The sequence below is a fragment of the Pinus tabuliformis genome, chromosome 7 (genome assembly GCF_031772625.1).
Source record: "Pinus tabuliformis cultivar Carrire ecotype Pingquan chromosome 7, CPIR1, whole genome shotgun sequence".
NCBI classification, from domain to species: domain Eukaryota; kingdom Viridiplantae; phylum Streptophyta; class Pinopsida; order Pinales; family Pinaceae; genus Pinus; species Pinus tabuliformis.
This window is the reverse complement of record NC_142293.1, coordinates 186,368,518-186,395,331: the sequence shown is the minus strand read 5'-3', so window position 1 is coordinate 186,395,331 and position 26,814 is coordinate 186,368,518. Positions and strand designations below refer to the sequence as shown.

The following is a 26,814-nucleotide window of genomic DNA, read 5'->3' as shown; positions in this document are numbered from 1 at the left end:
GCACCTTCGGCATCGGAAAGGGATGCCCTCATAGTCCAGAATCTGCCTACGCGTAATGTCCCCCATCTCGAGCAGATAGCTCTCCACCAGGCCCTCTTTGGTGTCAAGGTGCACCAAAATGCGAGCCAGAGCCAAACAACCTGTGTCCTGATAAGCCCGATTGTGGTCGAGGCACACCCAATGTTTTAAAACTCCGACTCTGACTCCGACTCCGACTCGGCCGAGGGTCGACTCTGACTCCGTATCGACTCGGTTGGGTCGATTTCAATGACTCGATTGTTGTAAAAATACATTAAATATTTGTTTTTTTATAAAAACACATAATTTTAAAGATTTTCATTCATGTTTCCAAACACACAGCATTAGAATATAGATAGAAGACAACATATGATCAAAGTAGGCTCATGAATATATCCATTACATCAAAATGGCACCCAGTGCACTGTCCAATACATACACGATGATGATATAGAGATCAAAACAAAAACACATAACCAAGGAGACTATAAATTGCCTCTACAACAAAAGTCTATGACCAGTACCACTGGGTACTGCTAGAGTTGCCAACATCATCTGGCTCAGTGTTACTTGGGAGCGGGAGCAAAAGCGGGGAGCGAGAGCGAAAATCGGAGCTGGAGCGACATTTTCAGAAGCTCCCGGTTTGGGAGCGAATCTCAGAGGAGTTCGACAACCAATGTCACTAACATCAAGGTACATAGAGGGATTGGTGCTCTTGATTAAATACGAGTTCCATACCCTAATACATGAAAAATTCAATGGAAACATTGCAATCCCCCAATCCTAAAATCCTTAAAAATTGATAAGTCTGTTGGATTTTGAATGAAATCTAAAATTCTACTTTCTCCATATGAAATCCAATGAGGCTGGAATCACTCTCAAACATCATTACCATGAAATTTGAATAGCATATCAATACTAGGAGAGGGGAATGGACCCCAAAGACCAAAAAACCAATTAATAAAACCATTTGGAGTCCCCCACACTTGGAAAAAACATAAAAAATAAAAAAAATTGCGTTTTTGGGGGTTCACTGGTTGCTTTCCTTGACCTGGCCGGGTTGATATGGACTCGGCCGAGTCATGCAATGACTCGGTCGACCGAACCGGTTCAACCACCGAGTTGAATATTTTTTGGTTGACTTGGACCAACTCGACCGAGTCGGTTCCGAGCCGGTCGGGTTTAAAAACACTGGGTACACCACTAAATCATCACCAATGACTCTGAAGACCTCCTTTGCCCAAAACTGGAGTGGAAGGCCTGGCAGGCGAACCCATTTCGGACCAGCACCTAGGTTTTCTTTGTTCGGGTCGAACAGTGGAGACCATCGCTTCAGTAGTACCGGGGTCATTTCGATATGCCAGTATCTCGTCAACACCCAATCGACCTGGACAAGCTGAGAGAAGATCAGGGCAAACCACCCTTGAGACAGGGTGATGATGCCAGGAAGTTGCGCCTGCAGATTGCCCCAAACCTCTGCAGTCCATTTCTGCAGCCGTGCTGGTGTGTAATTTCTGCCTCTAACCCTACCCATGAGCACTGTGCTCTATGTAAGGGCTGCCTGAGCCATTGTAATGCCTTCTCCAAAAACCAATTGCCTATTTCTTTCTCGGATCTTGGAGAGCTTTGACTTCCTCTTTTCTCGATGGATTGGTGGATGAGCAGTCGGGGCGCCCTCCTCAGGAACGTTCTCGTCTGAGTTTGAGGACCTGTTCTCCTCAGTGCTTATGTCAGTCCTTGCAATACCATTGAAAAACCCCGAGGGAGGAGCTGTGACCGAGGGAAGGTGAGTTGAGCTTTTGGGCGCCAAGCCCCGTAGGCCAGCCTGAGCATCAAACCCTTGCGAAACGAGGTGAGAATCACTAGACCCTCCCGCTGAGATGTTTGCACCACCTTGAGGGATTGAGGGAGAGGGTATGGAAAGGAAAGGCGATTCAACACCCTCGCCTGAGCTAAAAAGACCTCCTGACGCAGCCACCACTGGTTGAGGGTTACCCAAGTCTTGAAGAGAGACCTCCATATCAAAGAGTGAGGTAAGTTCTGTTACCTGAGGGGCCGGTAAGCAGTTACCTTCTGGTGCAGACTCGACAGTTGACGGGTGTGAGTAGTTGACCTAGATGTCTTCTGGAGCCAGCGAGTTTGAGGAATAGTCGAGAAGCTGTTCTTCCATTCAACTGACAACTACCGTAGAAAATAGCGGGGCTGTTCCAAGAAAACCGAAAGAGAACCCTTGTGCCCACTGACCAGGGTTAGAGTGCAACCCAAAACAGAAAACCAACAGTTGGAAACCTTCGAGGGAAAAAACCGTAAACGTTCGGAATGAAAACCCGGAGGAGGTAAGTCTTCAGCCGCTGACAGTGCCACCAAACTTCGTGACGACCAAAGTTAGACCACCCTTACAGCAATCAGTAAAAAAATGATAAAACCCTCGAGAGGCCGCGGCGGTTAGCGACAAGGAAGCACAACGGACAAGGTATGAAAATATAAAAACCAAAGTCAAATAACCCCAAGGCAAATGGAGGAAACCAGGTAACAGTCAATTCTGTGAACTATCCGCGCTTGGGTTCAGTAAAAAGTTAATTAGAAAACTTCCATGAAAACCCCAACCCGCCTTCGAGCCCGTCTGCCCCTGTTTCCATCATTTCCCTCCCATAACACCAGTGGACATACCATTTATCAGGTCAGGTCTAATCATTCTTTCAGATATGAATATGATGAAGGTCAGTCATTATTAGAAGAAGCAGGAGAAAAGTAGTGGACATACCATTTATCACAATAAACCAAAAGAACTGAGAAACTAAAACATTACTTACATGGCCAAATATACGATAACATAAGTTAATTGCAAAAAATGCTTGGTATTTCAGGTTTGAATGAAACACATGTGATGCCCTGACATGCAAATTCTATCAACTACAGATTCATCTAGGCCTGGAGAGTCATTGATTGAACTTTGAAGAAAGCAGACATTATGTAAGGAAGGATAAAAAACAGGGCAGCGCATTAAGCAAAGAACCAAGAAAGTTATGTTGGATGATGAGCTTAGAAGTTATCCACACAACTGGGCAGGAGGTGGTTTGATGTACTTTGTGTTTATTTGCAATAAGAAAATTGGTTCTGCATGCAGTTGCAAAAATTCACATGGCCAAAAGGGTGTTCACACTGATGAATCTGGCTGCAGATGCACATGAAATAGACACAAATGGCCCAGGGAAAACATGATTAGGTAAATATGATTTTTCAAGGAACAGAATATCATCCAATGGCTGAAAAATGGTTTACCAATGGATTGGCAACAAAATTCTTGAGACTGCTCAGAACTCTGGAATAATTTTTTTGATACGCTCACAGATCTGGCTAAAGCATTGGAGGGAACAGTTGAGGATTTTGATGGATAAAGTTTAGGAGATTCATACATTCCAGTAAACGTGAAAAATCTGACAGACAAAACCTGCTAAGAAGATGAAATATAATGTGTGGCATTTACAAAATGAAAGAAAATCAATAGCATGATCTCCAAATATTGCTTCTAATTTATAACTATGTAAATGACAGGTCATAGAATACATACAAACACACCTATATGTAGTATCTTGATCATACCCCTACCTACCTACCTAAATACATACATTCCTTTGTTGGATGCCTAGTAAACAAATTGCTATGAAGTACTAAATTTATTGAAGTGAAATGTTCTGCTCAGGAGAAGTGTGGTTTAATACATACATAGGCCGAAGGAAGTGCATGTTAGACAGTGTGGTCCCTGGGCTCTGGGATTCATTGTCTTCAAATGCCTAGAACCTACACAAGGTTGCATCCTTGTTACTATTTAGTATTTTCAGATTAGTAATGATGCTTTTGTAAATATTAGAAGGCACCCCTATTTAATAAAAATACTGCCTATTCCTGCAGATAGAAAAGTAATGTTTTTATTATTATTGTTGTTCACTGTTCAAGCTATGGATGAATATTACGCTTATCAATTGCAATTATTGGTTGGACACATAATGAAGGTTTTTATTATTTTTCCAGTATCTGAATATAAATGTAGACCCCCCATCAAATCAATGACCCCTTATTTCATTTTGTCTCTATTTCAAGCCAATTACCTTTCCAAGTACATCCATTCTTTTCCTGCGATAAGTTAAAGTTATAATGAGCACTAAAAATTTCTGTAAATTGAAAGAGTGTGCAAAATGATTAACTGTTTTAGCAGCTTATGCTTAAGGAAGATGTAGTTATTATTATTTGAAAGGTGACCCCACATCTTTCTGTCATATATTCATTGCACAGTTCCAAGAAATTTTCGATTGCTGGAAGAGCTAGAAAGAGGAGAGAAAGGCTTTGGAGATGGGACTGTCAGCTATGGAATGGATGATGGAGATGATATCTATATGCGCTCTTGGACAGGGACAATCATTGGGCCACATAATGTATGGAGATGTTTAGTATGTTAAAAATGGTTTTTGTCTGCTTCTTTGGCTGTTTGTTAGTATTCTACTAGTATGTGTCACAGGTAATGAATTAGCCAGTTTTGTGCGAAGTGGAACTTTCACTTTGACCATTGGTTGTTATTTTCAGTTGTAACTTTTTAATAGCTCTGTTATTCTAGAATTGATGGTTCATTCATTTTTTTTTGGTGCAGTCAGTTCATGATGGCCGTATATACCAGCTAAAATTATTCTGTGACAAGGACTATCCAAACAAACCCCCAACTGTCAGATTCCTTTCTCGAATCAGCATGACATGCGTGAGTAAGGAAAGTGGAGTGGTGAGTCTCATTGAAACATTCTCTGCTATATTGGGTGATTTTCTAGTGGGGAGCTTTGGCTTGTGAAGTTTTGCTTTTATGAACTGCAATAATATAAGCTATTTTATTTTAGATTCATATCTATGCTTAATATTTCATAATATGGGATGATTATAAACACAGTATATAGGGACTTGATTATTATTGTTTCCCTCTTTAAAAATATTGAGTTTTTATTTTTATTTTTTTAATTAAACTAAGTATAATGAAGAATTGATATAGATATGACTTAAGTCCTTGGTACCTTGTTTGCTACTTGATTGATATTCTTCCCCAACTTTCTTAGATTTTGGAACATCTTCATTTTGGGTGCATTGATATTAAGATCTGACTATTTTTGGGCAGAGATATTTCTATCTATCTTCAGCGTTTCCAGAGTGTTTCTACCAACAATTTGGTCCAATTGCGAGTGTGATTTGTTAGTTTTTGTAGCATTAGAGGTGTTCTAGTCTCGAAATTTTGTGGAGAGGCTAAAACACAGAAGTTCTCCATAATCCAGAAATCGTTTATGGAAATTCCACCTAGAAGTGTCTCAATTAGATTATTAGCCTATTTTTAAAATATTTTCTAAATTTAAACTTAGGAAAAAGGGTTAGTTAATCAATATTCATTGAGAAAGGTGTGAATCATCGAGAAACTCATGATCGATGTAGAAATAATCTCAGCCATCGATTATATTTTAATCTTGGTCGTTGGAGTCCCAATTGGAGTTTATAAGAGGAGGTTGATGGGTAGGTGAAGAACACACACTTGAGATCGATTTCCTTGGGCAGTTTGATCCTCCAGAGAGCAACAATAGTGGCTGGAAGAGTTAGAGCCAAAGAATAAAGCAGTGACAGGGAGGGGCAAAGATAGTGAGTTTGGAGGAATTTTTTTCTAGTCATGGAGAGTACATTGCAAAGAGGCAAAGATAACCATAGAGAGGTTGCGCAAGGGCTGCGCAAAAGCCTCTAAAAGGCAGTTCGATCTACATATTCGGGAAGTCGTTTCATAATTTCAGAGGCAGGAAAATTTCTTAGAGGTCGGGAGAAATGTTTTCAGAGTCAGTGGTAGGCTGAAGAGGCAGCTCAGTGTGAGATCCATGCAACACGAATTTGTGGTTGCGCAAAAGGTGTAGGAATTTACAGGGTAAGTTCCTCAGAAAGAACACCAAAAGGACACCGCTCACAACCAGATCACAGATCAATATGCCAGTATTTTTGACGTGGTTAAAACCCTCAAAGAGGGAAACAGTCCACGGCCTGTCCCAACGTGGGTACTACAGGCAATTTATTAATCAAAGAATGAAAATTTACATAAGCTTCTCTCATGCACGGATTACCCGAACAATGACCCTCCATGCGCTTTAAATAGAACTCATGGACCAATCTGGTGTCAAGCCACAGATCAAGTGTCGGTAATACCGAGGTGAGAGTGAACCGTCGGATCACTACATATCGTGACCGTCGGATTGTAAGTTACAAAATGTACAACGGTAAAGAAACACACTTTACCTAACTCTATACCTAACTCTATACTAGACCAAGTTGAACTTAACTATTTCCTATGTGTCGGAATATCCTAACATCCCCCCTTAAGAACAACATGGGATAGGATTGAACGATTTACAAATATGACACAATAGGAGAAAGAAGGAGGCACTAGAGCCTATCCCCCCTTAGTGACAACTTCCTGAACTCCAAGCATATATCGAAGTTTAGTGAACTTCGCCTCTGTGAGAGCCTTTGTGAAGATGTCTGCAACCTGATCATCTGTTGAACAATATTGCACTTCAAGAACATGGTCATGAATGAGCTTTCTGATGAAGTGCATGTGTAGTTCAATGTGTTTACTGCGCTGATGCTGGATTGGATCTTTGCATAGCTGAATGGCACTTTGATTATCACACCAAAGTGTGGTTGGATGCTGCTGCTCAAAGCCAAACTCTGATAGGATCTGACGAAGCCACAAGGCTTCCTTACTAGCTTCCACGACACCACGATACTCTGCTTCTGCTGACGAAAGAGAAATGGCAGCCTGTTTCTTACAAGCCCATGTAATAGGTCCTGAACCAAGAGTGAAGACATAACCGGCAGTAGACTTCCGATCATCAGGGTCACCAGCCCAATCAGAATCAGTGAAACCAACTAATAGAGGAGCTGCTTTGGCACTGTAATGAATCCCAAACTGAACTGTACCTCGAACATAACGAAGTATTCTTTTAGCTGCTTTCCAATGACTTTCACGGGGGTTTTGCATAAAGCGAGCAACAAGGCCAACAGCAAAGGAAAGATCAGGACGAGTATGGGTTAAATACAAGAGTTTTCCTACAAGTTGACGGTATAAGGTAGCATCAACTTCAGGAGAAGTACAAGAGATCGAAAGTTTGACTCCAGACTGAAAGGGAGAAAGGGCTGGCTTACAGTCTTCCATGTGAAAATGACGAAGAATATCACAAGCATACTTGGACTGGGAAAGGGAAATACCCTCCTTGGATTGCAAGACTTGAAGACCGAGAAAATAGTGTAAGTGTCCTAAGTCTGTCATTTCAAATTTCCTTTTGAGGCTAGACTTCACATGGTTTATAAGGTTGGGATCACTACCAGTAAGGATAAGATCATCAACATAAAGAACAAGGATGATAAGAGAGTTGCCCACTTTCTTGGTGTAGACAGTATTGTCAGAATGACACCTAGAAAAGCCAGATTCTAAAAGAAAGCTATCCATTTTGGCATACCAAGCCCGAGGAGCTTGCTTGAGACCATAAAGGGATTTCTTAAGTCGACAAACAAGGCTGGAGTCTGTTTGTATGAAGCCAATGGGTTGTTCCATATAGATTTCTTCCTGCAAGTCCCCATGCAAGAAGGCAGATTTAACATCCATCTGATGGACTTCCCATTTTAAAGAGGCAGCAAGGGAAAGAACAAGGCGGATAGAGTTCATTTTGGCAACAGGGGAGAAGGTTTCAGTGTAGTCAATGCCTTCAACCTGTGAAAAGCCCTTAGCAACAAGAGGAGCTTTATGTTTATCAATTTTCCCATCTGGTCCATACTTGGTTCTGTAAACCCATTTACATCTTACAAGTTTGCGTCCCTTTGGTAGAGGAACAAGATCCCATGTATTATTTGTCAATAATGAATGATATTCTTCATTCATAGCTGCTTCCCAATGTGGATGGCCTGAAGCTTCTGCAAAAGTGTCAGGATCATGATTTACTGGAGCTTGAGCCAGTAAAGAAGAGGCTCTTTCAAACTGAGAACGTGTACGTTGTTGATCTGTAGGATCACCGGCAAGATCACCTGCTGCATCCCGAGTAGCACGGACCCATCTTGGAAGTTGAGGATCCTGAGAAGGTGGGGGAGGATTATCATCCTCACTTTCATCATCTGAAGAAGAAATGTTTTCAAAAGTAGAAGAGATAGGAAGAGGTGGCACATCCGCCGGACTAGGCTCGCAGGCCGATTTATTTTCATCAAATTTTACATCTCTTCTAATGATAACATTTTTGGACTTAAATGGAATAAGTCTATAACCTTTTACATCTTCAAAATATCCAACAAAAGTACATTTCTCACTCTTAGGTTCTAAAGCTTTATGCTTTTCATCTGGAATATGGGCCCATGCTTCACTTCCAAAAACACGAAAGTGACTTACATCTGGTTTAATGGAACTCCAAGCTTCTTCTAGAGTGATATTCTCTAGAACCTTAGTAGGAGTGCGATTGATTATATAATTTGCACAATTAATTGCTTCGGCCCAAAAACTAAGACTGAGTCCTTTAGATTGCAACATACAATTAGCCATTTCCTTTAAGGTGCGATTTTTTCTTTCAGCTACACCATTTTGTTGTGGAGTGTATGGAACAGTATGTTGCATTTGAATTCCATTTTCGGTGCAAAAGTTGATGAATGTGTTTTTAACATATTCTCCACCATTATCAGTTCTTAGCTTAAGAATTTGATGTCCAGATTGTTTTTCAACAAAGGCTTTGAAGGCCAAAAATGTGTTAAATACTTCGCTCTTGAGTTTTAAGAAGTATACCCAAGTGCGTCTGGAGAAATCATCAATGAAAGTTAAGAAATACTTGCAGCCAGAGAATGAAGCAACAGGAAGAGGACCACATAAATCACTGTGCACAAGCTGTAAAGGGGCTGAGGCGTGCCAAGAGGCACGTTTGTCAAAACTGTCCCGATGATGTTTGCCGAGTACACATCCGAAACAAACACCATCTCTGCAAGATACCATAGGAAGACCTGTCACCATATTTTCTTTACATAGATGCTGAAGGGAGCGATAGTTTAAGTGACCAAATCGCTCATGCCAAAGTTTGCTCACTTCATCATTATGAGCAACAAATATTGAGGGAAGATTTGATGACCCAAAGTTGTGAAACTTATACAACCTTGTGGAATCATCAGCAATACCAGTAGCTAGAATCTGTTTAGGATCTCTTAGATCCTTGATTACAACATCATGAGGTGAAAATTCAACAATTTTACCTTCACATGAATGAGTTATCTGATATACAGATAGAAGGTTGCAGGATAAGGTTGGAACACATAATACATCATTAAACTGGCCATTGTCTAGATGAACAGTTCCAGTCCCGACAACATTAAGAGATCTATCATCACCAACATATATATTTTTGGTGTTACAATCATTTAAAGAAGAAAACATGGCTTGATTTTTGGCCATGTGATAAGAGGCTCCAGAATCAATGAGCCACTCATGAGAAGGAGAGGAAGAAGATACATTTAATGCATAACCAGACTGAGATGATTGACAACGACATGCAGAAAGTGCCATTCCAGAAGTTGAAGTTGAAGTAGGCTCCACATGGATGTTATGTTTCTTCATTGCGGCTTCCAAGGCTTCCATCTTCTTAAAGAATTTAGATTCTAAGTGGCCATCTCGATTACAAAAGTTACAATGTCTATCAGTCTTCTTCCATTTGTTTTTATTGGTCTTATCATTTTGCTGAAATGATCTTTCATTTTGAGGCTGAGTTGGTTTAGGACCATTCTTTTGAGGATATGACTTCTTAGGATTCTTTGAATTTGGTTGCTGCTGGGCGGCTAACGCTTTTGTGGAAGAGTTTCCAAGATTGAGAAGACCAAGGTGTAAGAGTTTTTCTTGTTCTCTTATTAAGGAATCACAAAAGGAGTCAAAGGAAGGAGCCTTGTAGTCTTTTCCTTGACAAATGAAAGCTTCCCTTGTAGAATGGAAAGTGGAAACAAATACAGAGTAGGCTAGTCCCAACTTAGTAAGGATGGAATAAATAAGGTTACCATCTTCTTTCTTAACTTTAACACCTTCCAAGAGATATCTAAGGGTCTTGAATTTGGACAAGAAATCTTCAATGCAAGAAAAATTATTAGGATCCAAAGTAAGCAACTCATTTTCAAGTTGATGGGCTCTAATTTCATTTTTAATCCCAAAAATTTTAGCGAGTTTTTCCAATGCTTCATGAGGAGTCTCAAGTTCTGCAATATGGAATCTAAGATCAGGAGAAATAGACATCCCTATCAAACCACGTGCTTGATCTTGTCTATTTTCCCATTTTGCAGTCTTGTCTTCATCTTTTGGTTTCTTCTCTTGGTCTGTGGCTATTCTGAAGAGACCTTTACTTCTAAGTAAATCTTCCATGTAGGCTACCCATTGGAAGTAGTTAGTGCTGTCAAGAATGACTTGGCATGGACTTTCCATTTTTTAAAAAAACTGAAGCTGAAGATGCTGAAAGTAAGTGTTCCAATGGATAGATCTTGAAAAATTAGGCTGTTTTAAAATAAACAGCTCTGAAAAAGGCTTCCGGATGAAGAAGTTATGGCTATTTGAAAAAAATTTGTTGAAGTTGCCGGCAAAGTGCGCGAATGTGCGGGAATGAAAAAAAAGTCCGCCCCCACAAAATGGAGACTTGAACCCAAGACCTCTACTCTCTTAAAATAGCTTTGAACCAATTGATCTATACAAAAAATTTGAGAGAGAGAGAGAGAGAGAGAGAGGGGGGGCCTTGGTTTGCGTGCTTGCCTTGAGAAAGCTCTTTTTCCCTACAAAACACAAAACACAAAACCCAACACGAATATGCAAAGAAAAACGAACCTTGCGGCTCGAAGTTAGCTTTAGCCAAAAAACTAGAAATTTAAAAAAAAATCTCAAAGTTAGCTTTAGCCGAAAAACTAAATATTTTTCTCAATGTTTCTGATTTTCCGAGATCACACTAAGGTGCAGGGAAAAGAGCATATGCATGAGAAAAATCCTTCCTTTCTGTTTCTGATTTGCCCAGATCGCACAGAGTCGCAGGGCAAAGAGCATACGCAGAAATGAAAGGTATAGATCCGGTTAAAAAAAAGGGCTAAATAAACCGAAACCGAAATAAGCAGAGAGAAAATAACAGTAAACTGCAAAAACACTGTATACCTCCCGATCTGAAAAATGACGCAGCTAGGGCTACCGGAAACCTTTTCGCGTGAAACGAAAGGGGTTCCTCACTAGAACAGATGCTCCGAACGCAACAGAGCAGTCCTCTCGGCCCGAAAGCAGTCAGAAACAGCAGATCTAGGAAACGACAGCCGCATGCAGTTCTACCGGCTTCAAATTTGGATCACCAACGGACGCGGCCCTCAAATAGCTCTGATACCATGTAGGAATTTACAGGGTAAGTTCCTCAGAAAGATCACCAAAAGGACACCGCTCACAACCAGATCACAGATCAATACGCCAGTATTTTTGACGTGGTTAAAACCCTCAAAGAGGGAAACAGTCCACGCCCTGTCCCAATCTGGTACTACAGGCAATTTATTAATCAAAGAATGAAAATTTACATAAGCTTCTCTCATGCACGGATTACCCGAACAATGACCCTCCATGCGCTTTAAATAGAACTCATGGACCAATCGGGTGTCAAGCCACGGATCAAGTGTCGGTAATACCAAGGTGAGAGTGAACCGTCGGATCACTACATATTGTGACCGTCGGATTGTAAGTTACAAAATGTACAACGGTAATGAAACACACTTTACCTAACTCTATACCTAACTCTATACTAGACCAATTTGAACTTAACTATTTCCTATGTGTCGGAATATCCTAACAAAAGGTGACACATGGCATTTCGTGGAGGGGTTTTAGAGGCCAGTCTTCAAAGCTAGATTTCTTGTGGGCAGTGTTTTATAACTCCGACCCCGACTTGTCCGAGGGTCGACTCGGACTCGGTGTCGACTCGGTCAACTCGATTTCAATGACTCAGTCGTTGTAAAAAATACATTAAATATATTTTTTTTATAAAAAAACATAATTTTAAAGATTTTCATTCATGTTTCCAAACACACATCATTAGAATATAGATAGAAGACAACATATGATCAAAGTAGGCTCATGAATATATCCATTATATCAAAATGGCACCCAGTGCACTGTCCAATACATACATGATGATGATATAGAGATCAAAACAAAAACACATAACCAAGGAGGCTAGAAATGGCGTTATCCTCCAAAATAGATTGTAAGTCATCAAGGAACTAATACAAGGGTCCAAGAGTGTTCCTCACTCCAAAAGAGTTCCAAAGTGCATGTGTACATCTTCAAAAGGTGCATCCTCCACCATGATGTCATCTAGGAGAGACCCTATGTCACCCTTTTCAAGCATGTGAGTGACATGGCACCCCTAAGGGTAAGCATTGGCATCAAAGAGGGATGTGCTAGCCCTCCTAAGTCATCTCAATGATAACCATCCTCATCTGTGCTTTGGAAGAAGGCACCATCCACCAAAATAGGGTCAAGGCCAACCAGGGGGCATCTTCTATCCATTTGGGCATATCATCAAATAGTCCAACGGCTTTTAAGTTTAGTGTTTTAGCATTTGGAGGCTCATCAAGGGGTGTAGCATCACGTGGAATCAACTCAAGGCTCGATGCTCATCTTTGGAGGGCCAAGGTTGGGGCCACAAAGTTAGGTTTGCTTTAAGAAAGGGGCAAAGAACCTATTGGAAGGTTTTGAAGAAGAATGAAGCTATCCCTTAAGGAATCTCTACTATATATGTGATACCACCTAAACAAATCTCTCAAGATCAAGCTAGATAAATGTATTTAGGGACAAAAAACCATTAAAGTATCATCGTGAAAACCTTGGAGTCCCCCAAAAGCAAAAAAAAAAATCGTCGTTTTTTAATTCACGGGCCGTTGTCATCCAACCCAGCCGAGTTGTTGGACAACTTGGTTGGCTCGATAATAACCTGGTCGGCCGAACCGGTTCACTGGCCGAGTCGACCTGGTGAGGCCTTGACTCGGACCAACTCGACCGAATTGGTTCTGAGCCGGTTGAATCTCAAAACACTGCTTTTGGGGTGAGGAAAATTCCTCACTAGGTTTTTTCCAGTATTTTTATTTGTAGGATTGCCGACTTTCGACATCCAGCTGTACTCAGAATTTCTCACTGTTGCTTAATAATACAAACCCTCAGCTATTGCACCGATTTTCGCAAGTTAGGTTTTTCTAGGGACTTTGTCCGAAAATCACTGTGTCATTTTTTTGTGTGCTAGTATTTTCTAAGTTTCCAACACTTTTATTTTCTGCAGTATTTTTTGTGAAGATCGCAGTGGTTATTTCATTGTTGCCATAGTAATACACTGTTAAATTAATTTACAGTTAGAAGAAATAATTCCATTTGTTGCAATAGTTGAAATTTTCACATGGTATGAGAGCGTTTTTTATTAGAGGGGGAAGCTCAGAAGTGGAGGCAGGAATTCGTTGTTCAAAGGGAGTAGCAGAATGAGTTTTTGGGGGAGGGGGGGTGCACAGAGCTTGAGCCAGGCAGTGCGAATTGCTTGAGCAGTTCGATTTTTCAGTGCAGGTAGGTAGAAAAATTCAACTTGCTAGATTGAGTGATTTCAGCAGGCAAAGAGAGTAGTAGTCCAATATTTTCATTGGGCAGATTCCTTGTTTGGGCGCAAAAGGGTTTGCAACAGTTTGCAGTGGCGGAATCAGCGTTGGTGGAAGAGAGACACACAGATAATTTCTCTTAAAGGGTTTTTAGTCTAGAAATCCCATTTTCCATTTACAATTGGCGGTAGCTGCAAGCAATTTTTCTCACTCCAGGTGGGAGGGTGAGTAGCAGATTTAGCATCCAAGCAGAGGAAGAGGGAGATTTTGGATCAGATTCAGAGACAGCCACAACTAGGCTTAGAGATTAGGATAGGTTGGAGGGAGCCTCCAACTTTGTCATTTGGAAGGCTAGGATGTCCTTTTTGCTAGATGAATACGACTTGAAAACCCACGTAGATAATGTAGTGGCAGTACCTCATGATGCATATCAACTGAAGGAGTATAGGACAAAAATGGCGAAGGCGAAGTAGTTGATCCAGGATGGAGTGGGGACCATGTAGTTTCACATATATTTGGTAAGGGCATGTTGAAATTTGGTACTGGAGGACAGGTGGTTCCCTAAGGCTTTGATCTTTGGCCTAGGGAAAAGTGTCCAAAAGAATTTAATTTTTCTCCTAAAGTGACTATAATTTTATAAAGTTAAATCTAATTTAAAAGTGACTTTAAGTGATAAAGTTACTAAGTCTAATTTTAAAGTAAATGAAAAATTAGAAAGGAAAAGTGACTTTGGAAATAAATGACTAAGTGGATCTTTATTAAAGTGGGATGAATTAAAAAATAGAAAGTGAGATTTAAATGAGCATTTAATCTCAACCATTGATCTAAATCTATTTCAGCCATTGGATTTAGAGATCACCCAAAAGTCACTTGGATCACCCAAAAGTCACTTGAAGTTATATTAAAGGAGGAAAAGGAGGAAAAGGTCATTCATTCTTTCATGAGCAGATTGGGAGAAGGAGAGCAAGAGAGCAAGAGAGATTTCTGAGCAGGGAGGAGAAGGAGACAGCAGCTTGGCAAACATTCCAAGGCAGCAGTTGAGCAGATTTGTAAAGCTGATTCAGCACATAGTGAAAGGCAATTTTTGCACAAAAATCGAGGAGCAGTTTTTCTTTACACAAAACGGAGGCCGTACAACATTTATTGCTGTCCTGTTTGCTGTAATTTCCAGATTGCTGTGAGGCACGGGAAATGAGATAAGTTGTAAATTTGCTTGCTGATTTTTTTGCTGAATAATTCTCACTGTAAAAAGGCAATTTTCAGAAATAAAGAAAAGCTCTCAAACTGGTTTTCCCCAAGAGTTGTAGGGGGTTTTTCCAGGGTCAAGTTGACCAAAAATATCAGTGTTTTAATGGCTGTTTTTGATTGCTGATTTTTAATTCTGCAATTTCCAGCATTCTGAAAAATTTCCAGAATTTGTGTTTTCAACAATATTTTTTTTTTTTTTTCAGTCTGTTAAATGTATGGTTATGGGAATGAGCATTTAACTACATGGGAGAAATAAGGAGAAACTGAAAACCGGGGTGGGAAAACAGAGATTTTTTCATGGTATCAGAGCTTGAGTGCTGAAGGGCAGTTTGGGACAGCAAAAGGAAAAATTACAGTTGCTGATTTTTCACTCAGAAAATTCCAGCAAGCTGATTTTTCACTCAGAAAATTCCGGCAAGCTGATTTTTTCATAAACAACAGTTTTATCTTTACTACAGCAGTGCTATTTTTCAGTTTTAGGACAGCAGGATGTCATTGGGATTGAGGGTGGAGGATAGGCTGGATGGGCATATAAATTACAGCGTTTGGAAGGAGAGAATGCAGAGTATCTTTGAGGAGGCAGAAGTCTGGGATATCATGGTGCATACCGCACAGAACCCTGTTGTTGTGCCCACTGATGTTACTCAGTTGGCTGAGTATAAAAAGAAGAACAATAAGGGTAAGAGGCTGATTCTAGACGGAATCAAAGACCATTGCATTCCTCATGTGAGAGAAAAGAGCAATGCCCATGAGATGTGGACAACATTGTCCAATCTCTACCAGAGTACCAATGAGAACCGGAAGATGGTCCTGAAGGAGAAGCTGAAGAACATTAAGATGGGGAATGATAGTGCAGCTGGATATCTCACAAAGATTACCAATGTGAGAGATGAGTTGGCAGCGATTGGAGAGGCCATTCCATCCACTGAGTTGGTGCGTATTGCAGTGAATGGCCTCCCCCGTTCATGGTTGAACTTTGCTGATGGGGTTTGTGCACGTGAGACCCTTCCCACCTGGGAGAGGTTTTGGGATGATTGTATTCAGACAGAGATCAGGAAAGGTCAGCTTGGGGCAGCCAAGCCAGTTGAGCAGGTTGAGGACGTAGCACTGGTGGCAGGAGGCAAAGGGAAGAAGCAGGCTTCCACAAGCAGTGGTGGGGGCAAAGGCAAAGGTAAAGGTAAACATGGGAACACATAGAAGGACTATTCCAAGGTGAAGTGTTGGAATTGTCAAAAGATGGGACACTATGCAGTTGTGTGTCCGGAGAAGAAGAAGAAGAAGGGGAAGAACCAGGACGTGGCAGCTTCAGCAGAGATTGAGGACTTTCCTGGTCGTTTTGACCGAGAGTTTGCGTTCACTACGTGTGAGTCCTCTAGTGCAGGATCACCTGCCACACAGGTTCAGAGGGAGCATGCTTTTCCCTCGATTAGCGGAGCATCTACAGGTATCTGGTATGTGGACAGTGGGGCTTCACGTCACATGACAGGAGTCCGTGAGTACTTCTCAGAGCTTTCAGAGAATGGCACTGATATTGAGGTAGTACTCGGTGATGACAGAGTTGTTAGAGCAGTCGGGGTGGGGACAGTGACATTTCAGAGGGAGTCCAAACCTCCCTTGAAGGTGTCAGAGGTTCTTTATGTGCCAGGGATGAGGAAGAACCTCATATCCATCTCAGCTTTGGAGGACAAAGGATATGACGTACTGTTCAGGGGAGGACAGGTGTTGATGTATCCCAGGGGCACTCCAGCTGATTCAGCTAGAGTGATAGGTGTACGCCATGCAAAGGTGTACAAGTTTGCATTCCAACCCCTTTTGGCATTGAGCAGTAGTACCGACAGCAGAGCTAGCAGTTCTGAGCTGTGTGAGATTTGGCACCGCAGGATGGGACATATGTATCATGGAGCCTTGAGGACATTGCGGGAGATCACTACAGGTGTGCCAGATTTCAGTACTGATCACTTTGATACTTGCAGAGGTTGTGCGATGGGCAAGTTTGCCAAATCCCCTTTTCCTAGCAGTGACAACAGAGCGACGGGGATACTTGATTTGATTCATTCCGATGTGAGTGGTCGGATGTCTCATGTTTCCTTGAGTGGATATGAGTACTATGTGTTATTCATTGATGATCACTCCAGGAGGACCTGGATTTATTTTTTGAAGACCAAGAGTGAGGTCTTCAAGCGGTTTCAGGAGTTCAGAGCTCTTGTGGAGACTCAGACAAGTCGAAAGATCAAGTCCTTGAGGTCGAACAATGGAGGAGAGTACACCCTTGGAGAGTTTGTTGACTATTGTGCGGAGGCAGGCATTAGGAGGGAGTTCACTGTTCCTTGCAACCCCCAGCAGAACGGGGTTGCAGAGAGGAAGAACAGATCCATCATAGGGGCTGCCAAAGCCATGTTACATGATCAGGGGTTGGCATTGTTCTTGTGGGCAGAGGCCTGCAACACAGCTGTTTACTTGCAGAACAGGAGTTCGCATCGTGCCTTGGGGCACATGACTCCGGAGGAGGCTTTCTCTGGGAAGAAGCCTGATATTGGTCATCTTCATATCTTTGGATGCATTACATACTCCTATATACCCAAGGAGAAGAGGACCAAACTAGAGCCCACCGCAGAGAAGGGTATCTTTGTGGGCTAGAGTGAGACCTCAAAGGCCTTTCGGATTTACATTCCTGCACAGAGGAGAGTTGTTGTCAGACGGGATGTGAAGTTCGAGGAGGACAGGGCCTTTAGGAGGTCACGGGAGTTAGAGTATCTGGATCAGCCAGACCCTCAGCAGCAGTTGAGTCAGTCGCAGGGATCCAGTGGGCAGGGATCAGGAGGATCCGGAGGTACATCTATGAGGATGTCAGGTCCATCAGTGAGCAGTGGCTCGCCGAGCCAGAGGGGTGGTGCTCCGGGCAGCATGCAGAGCAGTTCACAGAGCAGTTCACTAGGGAGTCCACTGATGGACAGTTCACACGGTACCTCAGCTTCTACAGGTTCAGGTGCAGGCAGGAGGACAACAGACAGACAGTCAGGAGTTCAGGCTACTGATGGTGATGAGGAGGAGGAGTTTCATTCTCCTATGGGAGAAGCATGCTCAGGGAAGAGGAAGCCCAAGTGGCTTCAGGACACCTTGAGAGATGCCACATCTGTTGCTGAGCCGAAGAGGTCGGTCAGAGAGAGTAGACCACCTGAGAGGTTTTGTAGTTATATGGCGATGGTTACCAGCATCCTTGACTCTGAGCCTTCTAGATATGAGGAGGCAGCTAGCCAGCAGGTCTGGAGAGAGGCCATGCAGGAGGAGTATTCTTCTATCATGAAGAATGATGTTTGGGAGGTGGTGTCGAGGCCTGAGGGCAAATTTGTGGTTACTTCCAGATGGCTTTACAAGGTAAAGCATGCTGCAGATGGCAGCATTGAGAAATTCAAAGCGAGGTTTGTGGCTAGAGTGTTCTCCCAGGTAGAGGGAGTTGATTATGAGGAGACCTTCGCTCCCGTGGCTCGATATACTTCGATCCGCTCCATTATATCGATAGCAGCGGAGATGGGTTGGAAGATCCACCAGATGGATGTGAAGACCGCATTTCTCAATGGCTTCATACAGGAGGAGGTGTACATTGAGCAGCCACAGGGCTTTGAGGTGCATGGGAAGGAGTCCCATGTGTGCAGATTGAAGAAGGCCCTTTATGGCCTGAAGCAAGCTCCCAGAGCTTGGTACTCCAGGATAGATGCATACTTGCAGGGGATGGGTTTCACAAAGAGTGAGGCAGATCCGAACCTTTACTTTATTGTGATTGGTGAGGAGCCTCTCATTCTGGTGCTGTATGTGGATGACTTGATCATTACAGGTGCAGAGAGACTCATAGAGCACTGCAAGAGAGATCTTGCGGCGGAGTTTGAGATGAAGGACATCGGTTTGATGCATTACTTTTTGGGTTTGGAGGTGTGGCAGGAGGAGGGGCATTTCTTCCTGGGGCAGGGGAAGTATATTGTGGACATCCTTAGCAGATTCCACATGGAGGATTGTAGACCCATGTCGACACCGATGATCACCAACTGGAAGAAGCTTCATGCTTCGGATTCCGAGTTGGTGGATCCCACATTGTACAGGCAGCTGATTGGTTCCTTGATGTATTTGGTCAACACTAGACCAAATATCTGTTTTGCAGTCAACACGATGAGTCAGTTTATGTGTGAGCCTAGGAAGGTTCACTGGGTGGCTGCAAAACACATTTTGCGGTACTTGCAGGGGACAGTGGATTATGGTCTGGACTACAGGCAGGGAGATGGAGTGAGATTGGCAGGATACACTGATTCTGATTGGGCAGGTTGTGCTTCTGATAGGAAGAGCACTTCAGGGTGCTGTTTTGGGTTGGGTTCAGCAGTAGTGTCATGGTTCAGCCGGAAGCAGAGTATATGGCAGCCAGTCTAGCTAGTTGTGAGGCTATCTGGCTTCGCAAGATGTTGTTTGGCTTATTTGGTCAGCCGTTGAGACCTTCAGTGATTTACTGTGATAATCAGAGTTGCATTAAACTCACAGAGAATCCAGTATTTCATGACAGGTCAAAGCATATCGGGATCAGATATCATTTCATCAGAGACTATGTTCAGAAGGGAGTTGTGAAACTTGAGTATATTTCCACTGATGAGCAGGTTGCAGATATTCTTACCAAAGCCTTACCACGGGGCAAGCATGTCTACTTCAGGGACAAGATGGGTGTGGTGAGGAACACCTTCCTCGGTAAGAGGGAGTGTTGAAATTTGGTACCGGAGGACAGGTGGTTCCCTAAGGCTTTGATCTTTGGCCTATGGAAAAATGTCCAAAAGAATTTAATTTTTCTCCTAAAGTGACTTTATAATTTTATAAAGTTAAATCTAATTTAAAAGTGACTTTAAGTGATAAAGTTATTAAGTCTAATTTTAAAGTAAATGAAAAATTAGAAAGGAAAAGTGACTTTGGAAATAAATGACTAAGTGGGTCTTTATTAAAGTGGGGTGAATTAAAAAATAGAAAGTGAGATTTAAATGAGCATTTAATCTCAACCATTGATCTAAATCTATTTCAGCCATTGGATTTAGAGATCACCCAAAAGTCACTTAAATCACTCAAAAGTCACTTGGAGTTATATTAAAGGAGGAAAAGGAGGAAAAAGTCATTCATTCTTTCATGAGCAGATTGGGAGAAGGAGAGCAAGAGAGCAAGAGAGATTTCTGAGAAGGGAGGAGAAGGAGACAGCAGTTTGGCACACATTCCAAGGCAACAGTTGAGCAGATTTGTACAGCTGATTCAGCACATAGTGAAAGGCAGATTTTTGCACAAAAATCGAGGAGCAGTTTGCTGATTTTTCTGCACACAAAACCGAGGCCGTACAACATTTATTGCTGTCCTGTTTGCTGTAATTTCCAGATTGCTGTGAGGCACGGGAAATGAGATAAGTTGTAAATTTGCTTGCTGATTTTTTGCTGAATAATTCTCACTGTAAAATGGCAATTTTCAGAAATAAAGAAGAGCTCTCAAACTGGTTTTCCCCAAGAGTTGTAGGGGGTTTTTCCAGGGTCAAGTTGACCAAAAATATCAGTGTTTTAATGTGTTTTAATGGTTGTTTTTGATTGCTGATTTTTAATTATGCAATTTCTAGCATTCTGAAAAATTTCCAGAATTTGTGTTTTCAGCAATATTTATTTTTTTCAGTCTGTTAATGTATGGTTATGGGAATGAGCATTTAACTACATGGGAGAAATAAGGAGAAACTGAAACCGGGGTGGGAAAACAGAGATTTTTTCAGGGCATTTCGAAGGAGATGTAGGATGCTTTCGACCAACGATTTCGGAATACTTCCGAGCAAGGGAAGATGTTCTTGCAAGAAAAGTTGAGAAGCATCTAGATGCAAAAGGGTAAAGGCATTGATCCCTTGCTCACCAGGATTCAGGAGGTTCGTGATCAACTTGCAGTTGTTGGGGAGGCACCTCAACCGACAAAGCTTGTACGATTGGGGGCATTGAACAATGTCTCAGAGGAGTGGCAAGTCTTTGTCCTAAGTATCTTGGGCCAAGACACATTGCCTAGATTGTATAGGATGTGTTCAGACCTATAAGAGTTGAGGCGAGCTCTATTAAAGAGCACCATCAGCGAAAGCAACGAGAAGGCCACGAAGGGTGGGAAGGAAGAGGAGAATGTGGCCCTAACATCAAAGGGTCCCAGTCGGGGACATGGGGAGAAGAGGAAGAAGGACCTATCTAAGGTCAAGTGCTTCAGGTGCGACAAGTTTGGCCACTACAGTACTAAGTGTTCTCTCAGGAAGAAGGCAAAGCAGGAGAAGCAAGACTAGGCGACAATGTCCACAGAGAGAGACAAGTTGTCCTCCAGTCTGGAGGAAGATTTTGCCATGTTAGCAGCAATACCTCCAGAAGTGAGGTGGGGTGACTTGGAGCTATTGTCCCAGAGTAGCACAAAGGTTGTGCAGGGTCCACTGATGTGTCCTCTTCATGGATCATTACCTTGCTACGAGGGCCCACAATATACAGGAGCAGGATGGATCAATGTCAGTTGATGCAGTTAGATTCCCGAGCAATAGTTGCAGATTAGTTGTAGTTAGACGCTGAGGAGCGCAGATGCAGTGTTGAAAGCAAAGCATTGGCTTGGTGCAGAGTTAGTAGCAACACAGATTCTTCAATGGACTGTGCAAAAGCTAGTAGTAGTCAGATGCTTAGGAGACCGATTCAACACAAAGACATTTGATTTAGTATTTCAGATGCTTCTTAGTTGTAGTGGTTGTAGTTGCAACAACAGATGAGAGGAAGTTGCAGTGATTATGCAGAGTCAGCAGCAACACAGATGCAACATTAGAGTTGTGCAGTGGTTGGTGGGTAGTGGCAAGCAGTCACAGTGGCTAGGCAACAACAACGTGACAGAGGGTGATACATAGACAGGTTGTTATAGCAGTTGTGCAACACTAAAACACCTTCCTTGCTAAGAGGGAGTGTTATTTTTTGTAGCATTAGAGGTGTTCTAGTCTTGAAACTTTGTGGAGAGGCTAAAACACAAGAGTTTTCCATAACCCAAAAATTGTCTCTGGAAATTCCACCTAGAAGTGTCTTAATTAGATTATTAGCTTATTTTAAAAAGATTTCTTAAGTTTAAGCTTAGGAAAAGGGGTTAATTAATCAATATTAATTGAGAAAGGTGTGAATTATCAAGAAACTCACACTGATCGATCCAAAAATGATCTCAAACATTGATTATGTTTTAATCTTGGCCGTTGGAGTTCGAACTAGAGATTATAAGAGGAGGTTGATGGATAGATGGAGAAAACACGCTTGAGATCGATTTCCTTGGGCAGTTTGATTCTCCAAAGAGTAGCAGTAATTGCCGGAAGAGTTCAAGCCAGAGAAGGAAGCAGTGATAGAGAGGGGCAGAGATAGTGAGTCCAGAGGAAGATTTTTCCAGTTACAGAGAGTTCATTGTAGAGAGGTAGAGATAGCCACAAAGAGGTTGCACAAGGGCTATGCAGAAGCCTATAAGAGGTAGTTTGATTCGTGGATTCAGGAAGTCATTTCAGAATTCAGAGGCAGGAAAATTTTGCAGAGGCCGAGAGAAATGTTTCCAGAGTTAGTGGCACGCTAAAGAGGCAACTAAGTGTAAGATCTAGGCAACACGAATTTGTGTCTGCATAGAAGGTGACGCAGGGCATTTCATGGAGGGGTTTCAGAGGCCAGTCTTTAAAGCTGGATTTCTCATCGGGTGAGGAAAATTCCTCGCTATATTTTTTCCAGTATTTTTCTCTGTAGGATTGACAGATTTCGACATCCGGTTGTACTCAGAATTTCTCATTGCTGCTTAATAATAAAAATCCTCAGTTGCTGCACCGGTTTTCCCAAGTTGGGGTTTTCTAAGGACTTCTGTCCAAAAATAACTGTGTCAAATTATGTGTGTGTGTGTGCGCGCACCAATATTTTCTTAGTTTCCAGCACTTTTATTTTCCGCAACATTTTTTGTGAAGATTGCAATGTGATTATTTGTTGTTACCGTAGCAATAAGCTTTTAAACTAATTTATAGTTAGAAGAAATAATTCCAGTTGTTGCAATAGTTGAAATTTTCACATGCTTCACATGCTCTACACTTTCATTTAAACCTTGCTTTGATCATATATGTCACTCAAGAACAATGGGATATATACTTATAGTTTGTGTCTTTGCATTAAAACAAGGAGTATTGATTTTTGTCCCCATTTTGTCTGGGTTTAGGAGCTGTAAGGTTGGAGGTTGTAGGTTTGGGATATTATTGTTCCAAAACCCTTCTAAATTGAGGAGGCCCATCATAATAACTAAAGTTCAATGATTATTGATGTTCACCACTTTAAATGCTAATTTTGAAGCCCCTCTCCATTACTGGTTACTAAATGTCGCCAATGTTCATTATGTAGGTTTGAGATCAATGACCTTATTTTTCATCTTGTCTACCTTATTGTTGGCTTTAGGGACATGATTTGTTTGTTGAGATGTTGCCATTGATGTCAAATCAAGGGCTAGCCAAGCATGGTTAAAGTCAGATGGTTGAGAGGTTGTCATTGATGTCAAGCCAAGTTGGCTGAGCAAGTAGCCAATGTGTTGAAGAGTTAAGATCCAATGGAAATAAAACAAACTCAATTCCCACAAGGAGTTCACCATGTTGATTATCTCCTTGAAGCATGAATAATCTACTTGACTGAGAGGAATAACTCTTCTCTAATATTGATAGGTCAATACTTTGATCACCATCCTCACCTAAAAAGGCAATCTATTGCCAGTCATGTTCATCATCACATGACTGCTGCTATCTATGCTGTTTTGTCTGCACCAATTGTTGCTATTTCTAAAGAGTTGGCATGTTGAAGTAGGGCATTTGATAAGATTATTGGATTTCATGATTGCGAGAAAGCTGGAGGCATTTTTGTATGGCAGTGATATGCAATATATGAATGGTATGATATGAATTATGAATGGAACAATAGTATATGAATGGAATGATATCAATTATAATGGTCCAAGGCATGTCATGTAAAACAATAACACTGTTTTGATGCGAAATATATTAGACTTGAGTTCTCGTGTTCAAAAAAATTGCCACCCTTAAGGTGTCCCTAGATTTAGATTTAGACTTGTCTAGTCTAGACAACCTAATTCCAAATGAAAATGAAAATGGGGAAAATGTTGCCATGGTTTCAATGTAAAGTTGCCTCCAAGAATGAATTTCAGGTTGGTTCCAAAATGTGCTTGGACATATCACACACACACACACACACACACACACATAGGCATGTGACTTGTAGAAGACGTGAAGGATTTTGAGGTGAAATTAACTGCTTGGCGAAGTTTAGAAGAATTTTCATGCACAACTTCTGAGGCTTGTTATACTTGGATGCTAGAGTTCCCTGTCTCTCCAGATTGTCGCCCTAGTTTCTAACTTTAAGCAGATCAAGAGTTGCATAAGTTCTAACCTTTAATTTTGAATTGAAGTATTCTTACCTTTCACAAAGGGGGAAGGATTTTGAGGTGAAATTAACGTCTTGGCAAAGTTTAGAAGAATTTTCATGTACAATTTCCGAGGCTTGTTATACTTGGATGCTAGAGTTCCCCGTCTCTCCAGATTGTCGCCCTAGTTTCTAACTTTAAGCAGATCAAGAGTTGCACAAGTTCTAACCTTTAATTTTGAATTGAAGTATTCTTACCTTTCACAAAGGGGGATACTATCTCAAATCTCTCGACAAAGCAAACCAGGATAACTTCAACCTTCATATCCAGTTTGGGAATAAATTAAACGATCATTTTGGCGAGGGTTTTGAACATTGATTTTGTGCAACTTGTGGGTAAAAGTTGTCTTTGGCACTCAAGATAAATGCGTTGAACTTAATAGTGTTGATGTCAAAGTATTCCTCTGGAAGACTAATATATTTATCTTCTTGCATGTGTAAGCAAATGGTTTGCAGAAATAGAGTAATGTTCATTTTGTCTGGTGATGTATAGGGTCAAGGCATTCACAAGATCAAAGCACACATTGTTTTCAAAATGTTGAAAAATCTGAGTAGAGAGAAAGTTAGGTGGGCCTTATTGATCTAGTAAAGAAAGAGTAGGTCCCTCTGAAGGAGGAAAGTAAAAGATGAAAGACAATGGTCAAGGGGGTCATACTATAGAAGATAAGCCAAAGACAAAAGAAGACATGGCAAGTATAGGACAATGGCTACGATTAGGCTTAAAGGAGCAAACCCGAGGATTGCATGGTTGGTGATGATTCACTGGAGGAACCTTGTGACAAGAAGTGCTTGACATTTGGAGTCCATGTTGTGGAGCACACCACTTGAGAAGCCTTGTCTTGACATGTGTACACCTAGAAGACGAAGAACTTCTCTTGAAGATCTATTACGAGGACTAGATTAGGTTGCTTGTGGGCTTAGTCCACTTTTGTAATGTACTTAGGGTGGATAATATGGGGTACCTAGGGAGGTATTCAAGGTGACAATGAATGTAATGTTGCTAATAATGATGGAATAGGTCTACTTGGTAGTTGTGAGTGATAAATAGGCCCACTAAGTAGTTAAAGGGAAACAATATAATAATAAGGGGTGGTTGGCATAGACCCCTAGGAATATTGATGTGAAGGTAAGGTAACATTATCAAATACTCCTTATAAAAGCAATCACTCCAAACTCATGCTTGCTACAAAGCAATACATCCAACACATCCAATACAATGATTCATTTATATTTATACTTTCTAATGAGTATTCCTATGGGTCTATGGCAACTACATAATAGACATATTTATTAACCACACTACAAGTGGACTTGTTCCATGTTTATGGACACATTACATTCATTAACCCATTGGGTACCTCCCTAGGTACCCTATATTATCCTCTATGTACATTACAACTTTACTATTGTTGGTCTTAACTCCTATTCTATATGAGAAGCTTAGTCCTCTATATCAATTTTGCCATAAATCTTATCCCCTGCATGTGATGCCTTACCCTGGGATGACTAGACCAATCACCACATACTTCCCTATTGATTTTTTAGATTGGAGCAACAAATGAAAAATAGAGTTTTAGAGTGCAGTGGACAACATAATGGTGAGACCTCGGGTTTCTCCTTAACCTCCCTCTTTGGGAGGAAAATCAATATTATCGAGATTGACTCAATGGTACTAGTCCATATGTTATACCACATATTCTTAGAGTGCTAGAGATATAAACTCCAAATGGATTCATAGTAGAGTACCTCTTGTTTGTCAGAGTACCTCTTTCTTTGAACTCCTTTGTTTGAGTTTCTGCATCTTGTGAGTGGCGTGGACCAAAAGTCGGGTGCAGGCTGCCTTCTTAGAACTTTCACATATGTAGTTCATTTGGAAGCCACTTCCTCATTGCTGGCTGCGACTTTTTTTTTTGCCCACCTTTCCTTTAATTTCCTTTATGATGAGGATTCCTCTCCATTAAGCTCTTTCTCTCCAGCCTACCCTTGCTTATCATCTCCTGCCATGGTCTCCTTCATGGCCTTCGCAATTTCCTCAATGCCAGTACTTTCCTGATTTGCATTTATCCCCTTGTCCATCTCATTACTGTGATCTTTAATAACTTACAAATGATTAGATGTCAGGGCAGGGGCTCTTGTCTGTTGGGCTGGAGTGGTGGTTGCCTTCTTCTTCTGCATGTTTATTTTCTGTATGGGCAGTTTCTTTTCCAGCTGATCCTTTGGTAGTAGCTGTCCCTTTTTTGCCATCTTCACCCAAGTGACCATACTCATGACATCTGTTATTGCATGAGAGTTGTTCGTAATCCATTGCCTGAAGGTGACATCATCTGTCCAGATTCAATTGTACAGTCTTGGGTAGACCTTTCTTTAGATCAAATTATGCTCA

General features: G+C 41.5%; 1 protein-coding gene across 1 annotated transcript in view; it reads left to right on the top strand.

Annotated features, from left to right (window-relative positions):
* Window positions 1-26,814, top strand: part of LOC149246471 (ubiquitin-conjugating enzyme E2 variant 1D-like) — a 51,515-nt gene that overhangs the window by 21,815 nt on the left and 2,886 nt on the right. The window contains exons 2-3 of the mRNA XM_089457934.1: window positions 4,312-4,451; window positions 4,664-4,789. Coding sequence (XP_089314060.1) covers window positions 4,312-4,451; window positions 4,664-4,789 — 266 coding nt within the window. The remainder of the gene's footprint in view (window positions 1-4,311; window positions 4,452-4,663; window positions 4,790-26,814) is intronic.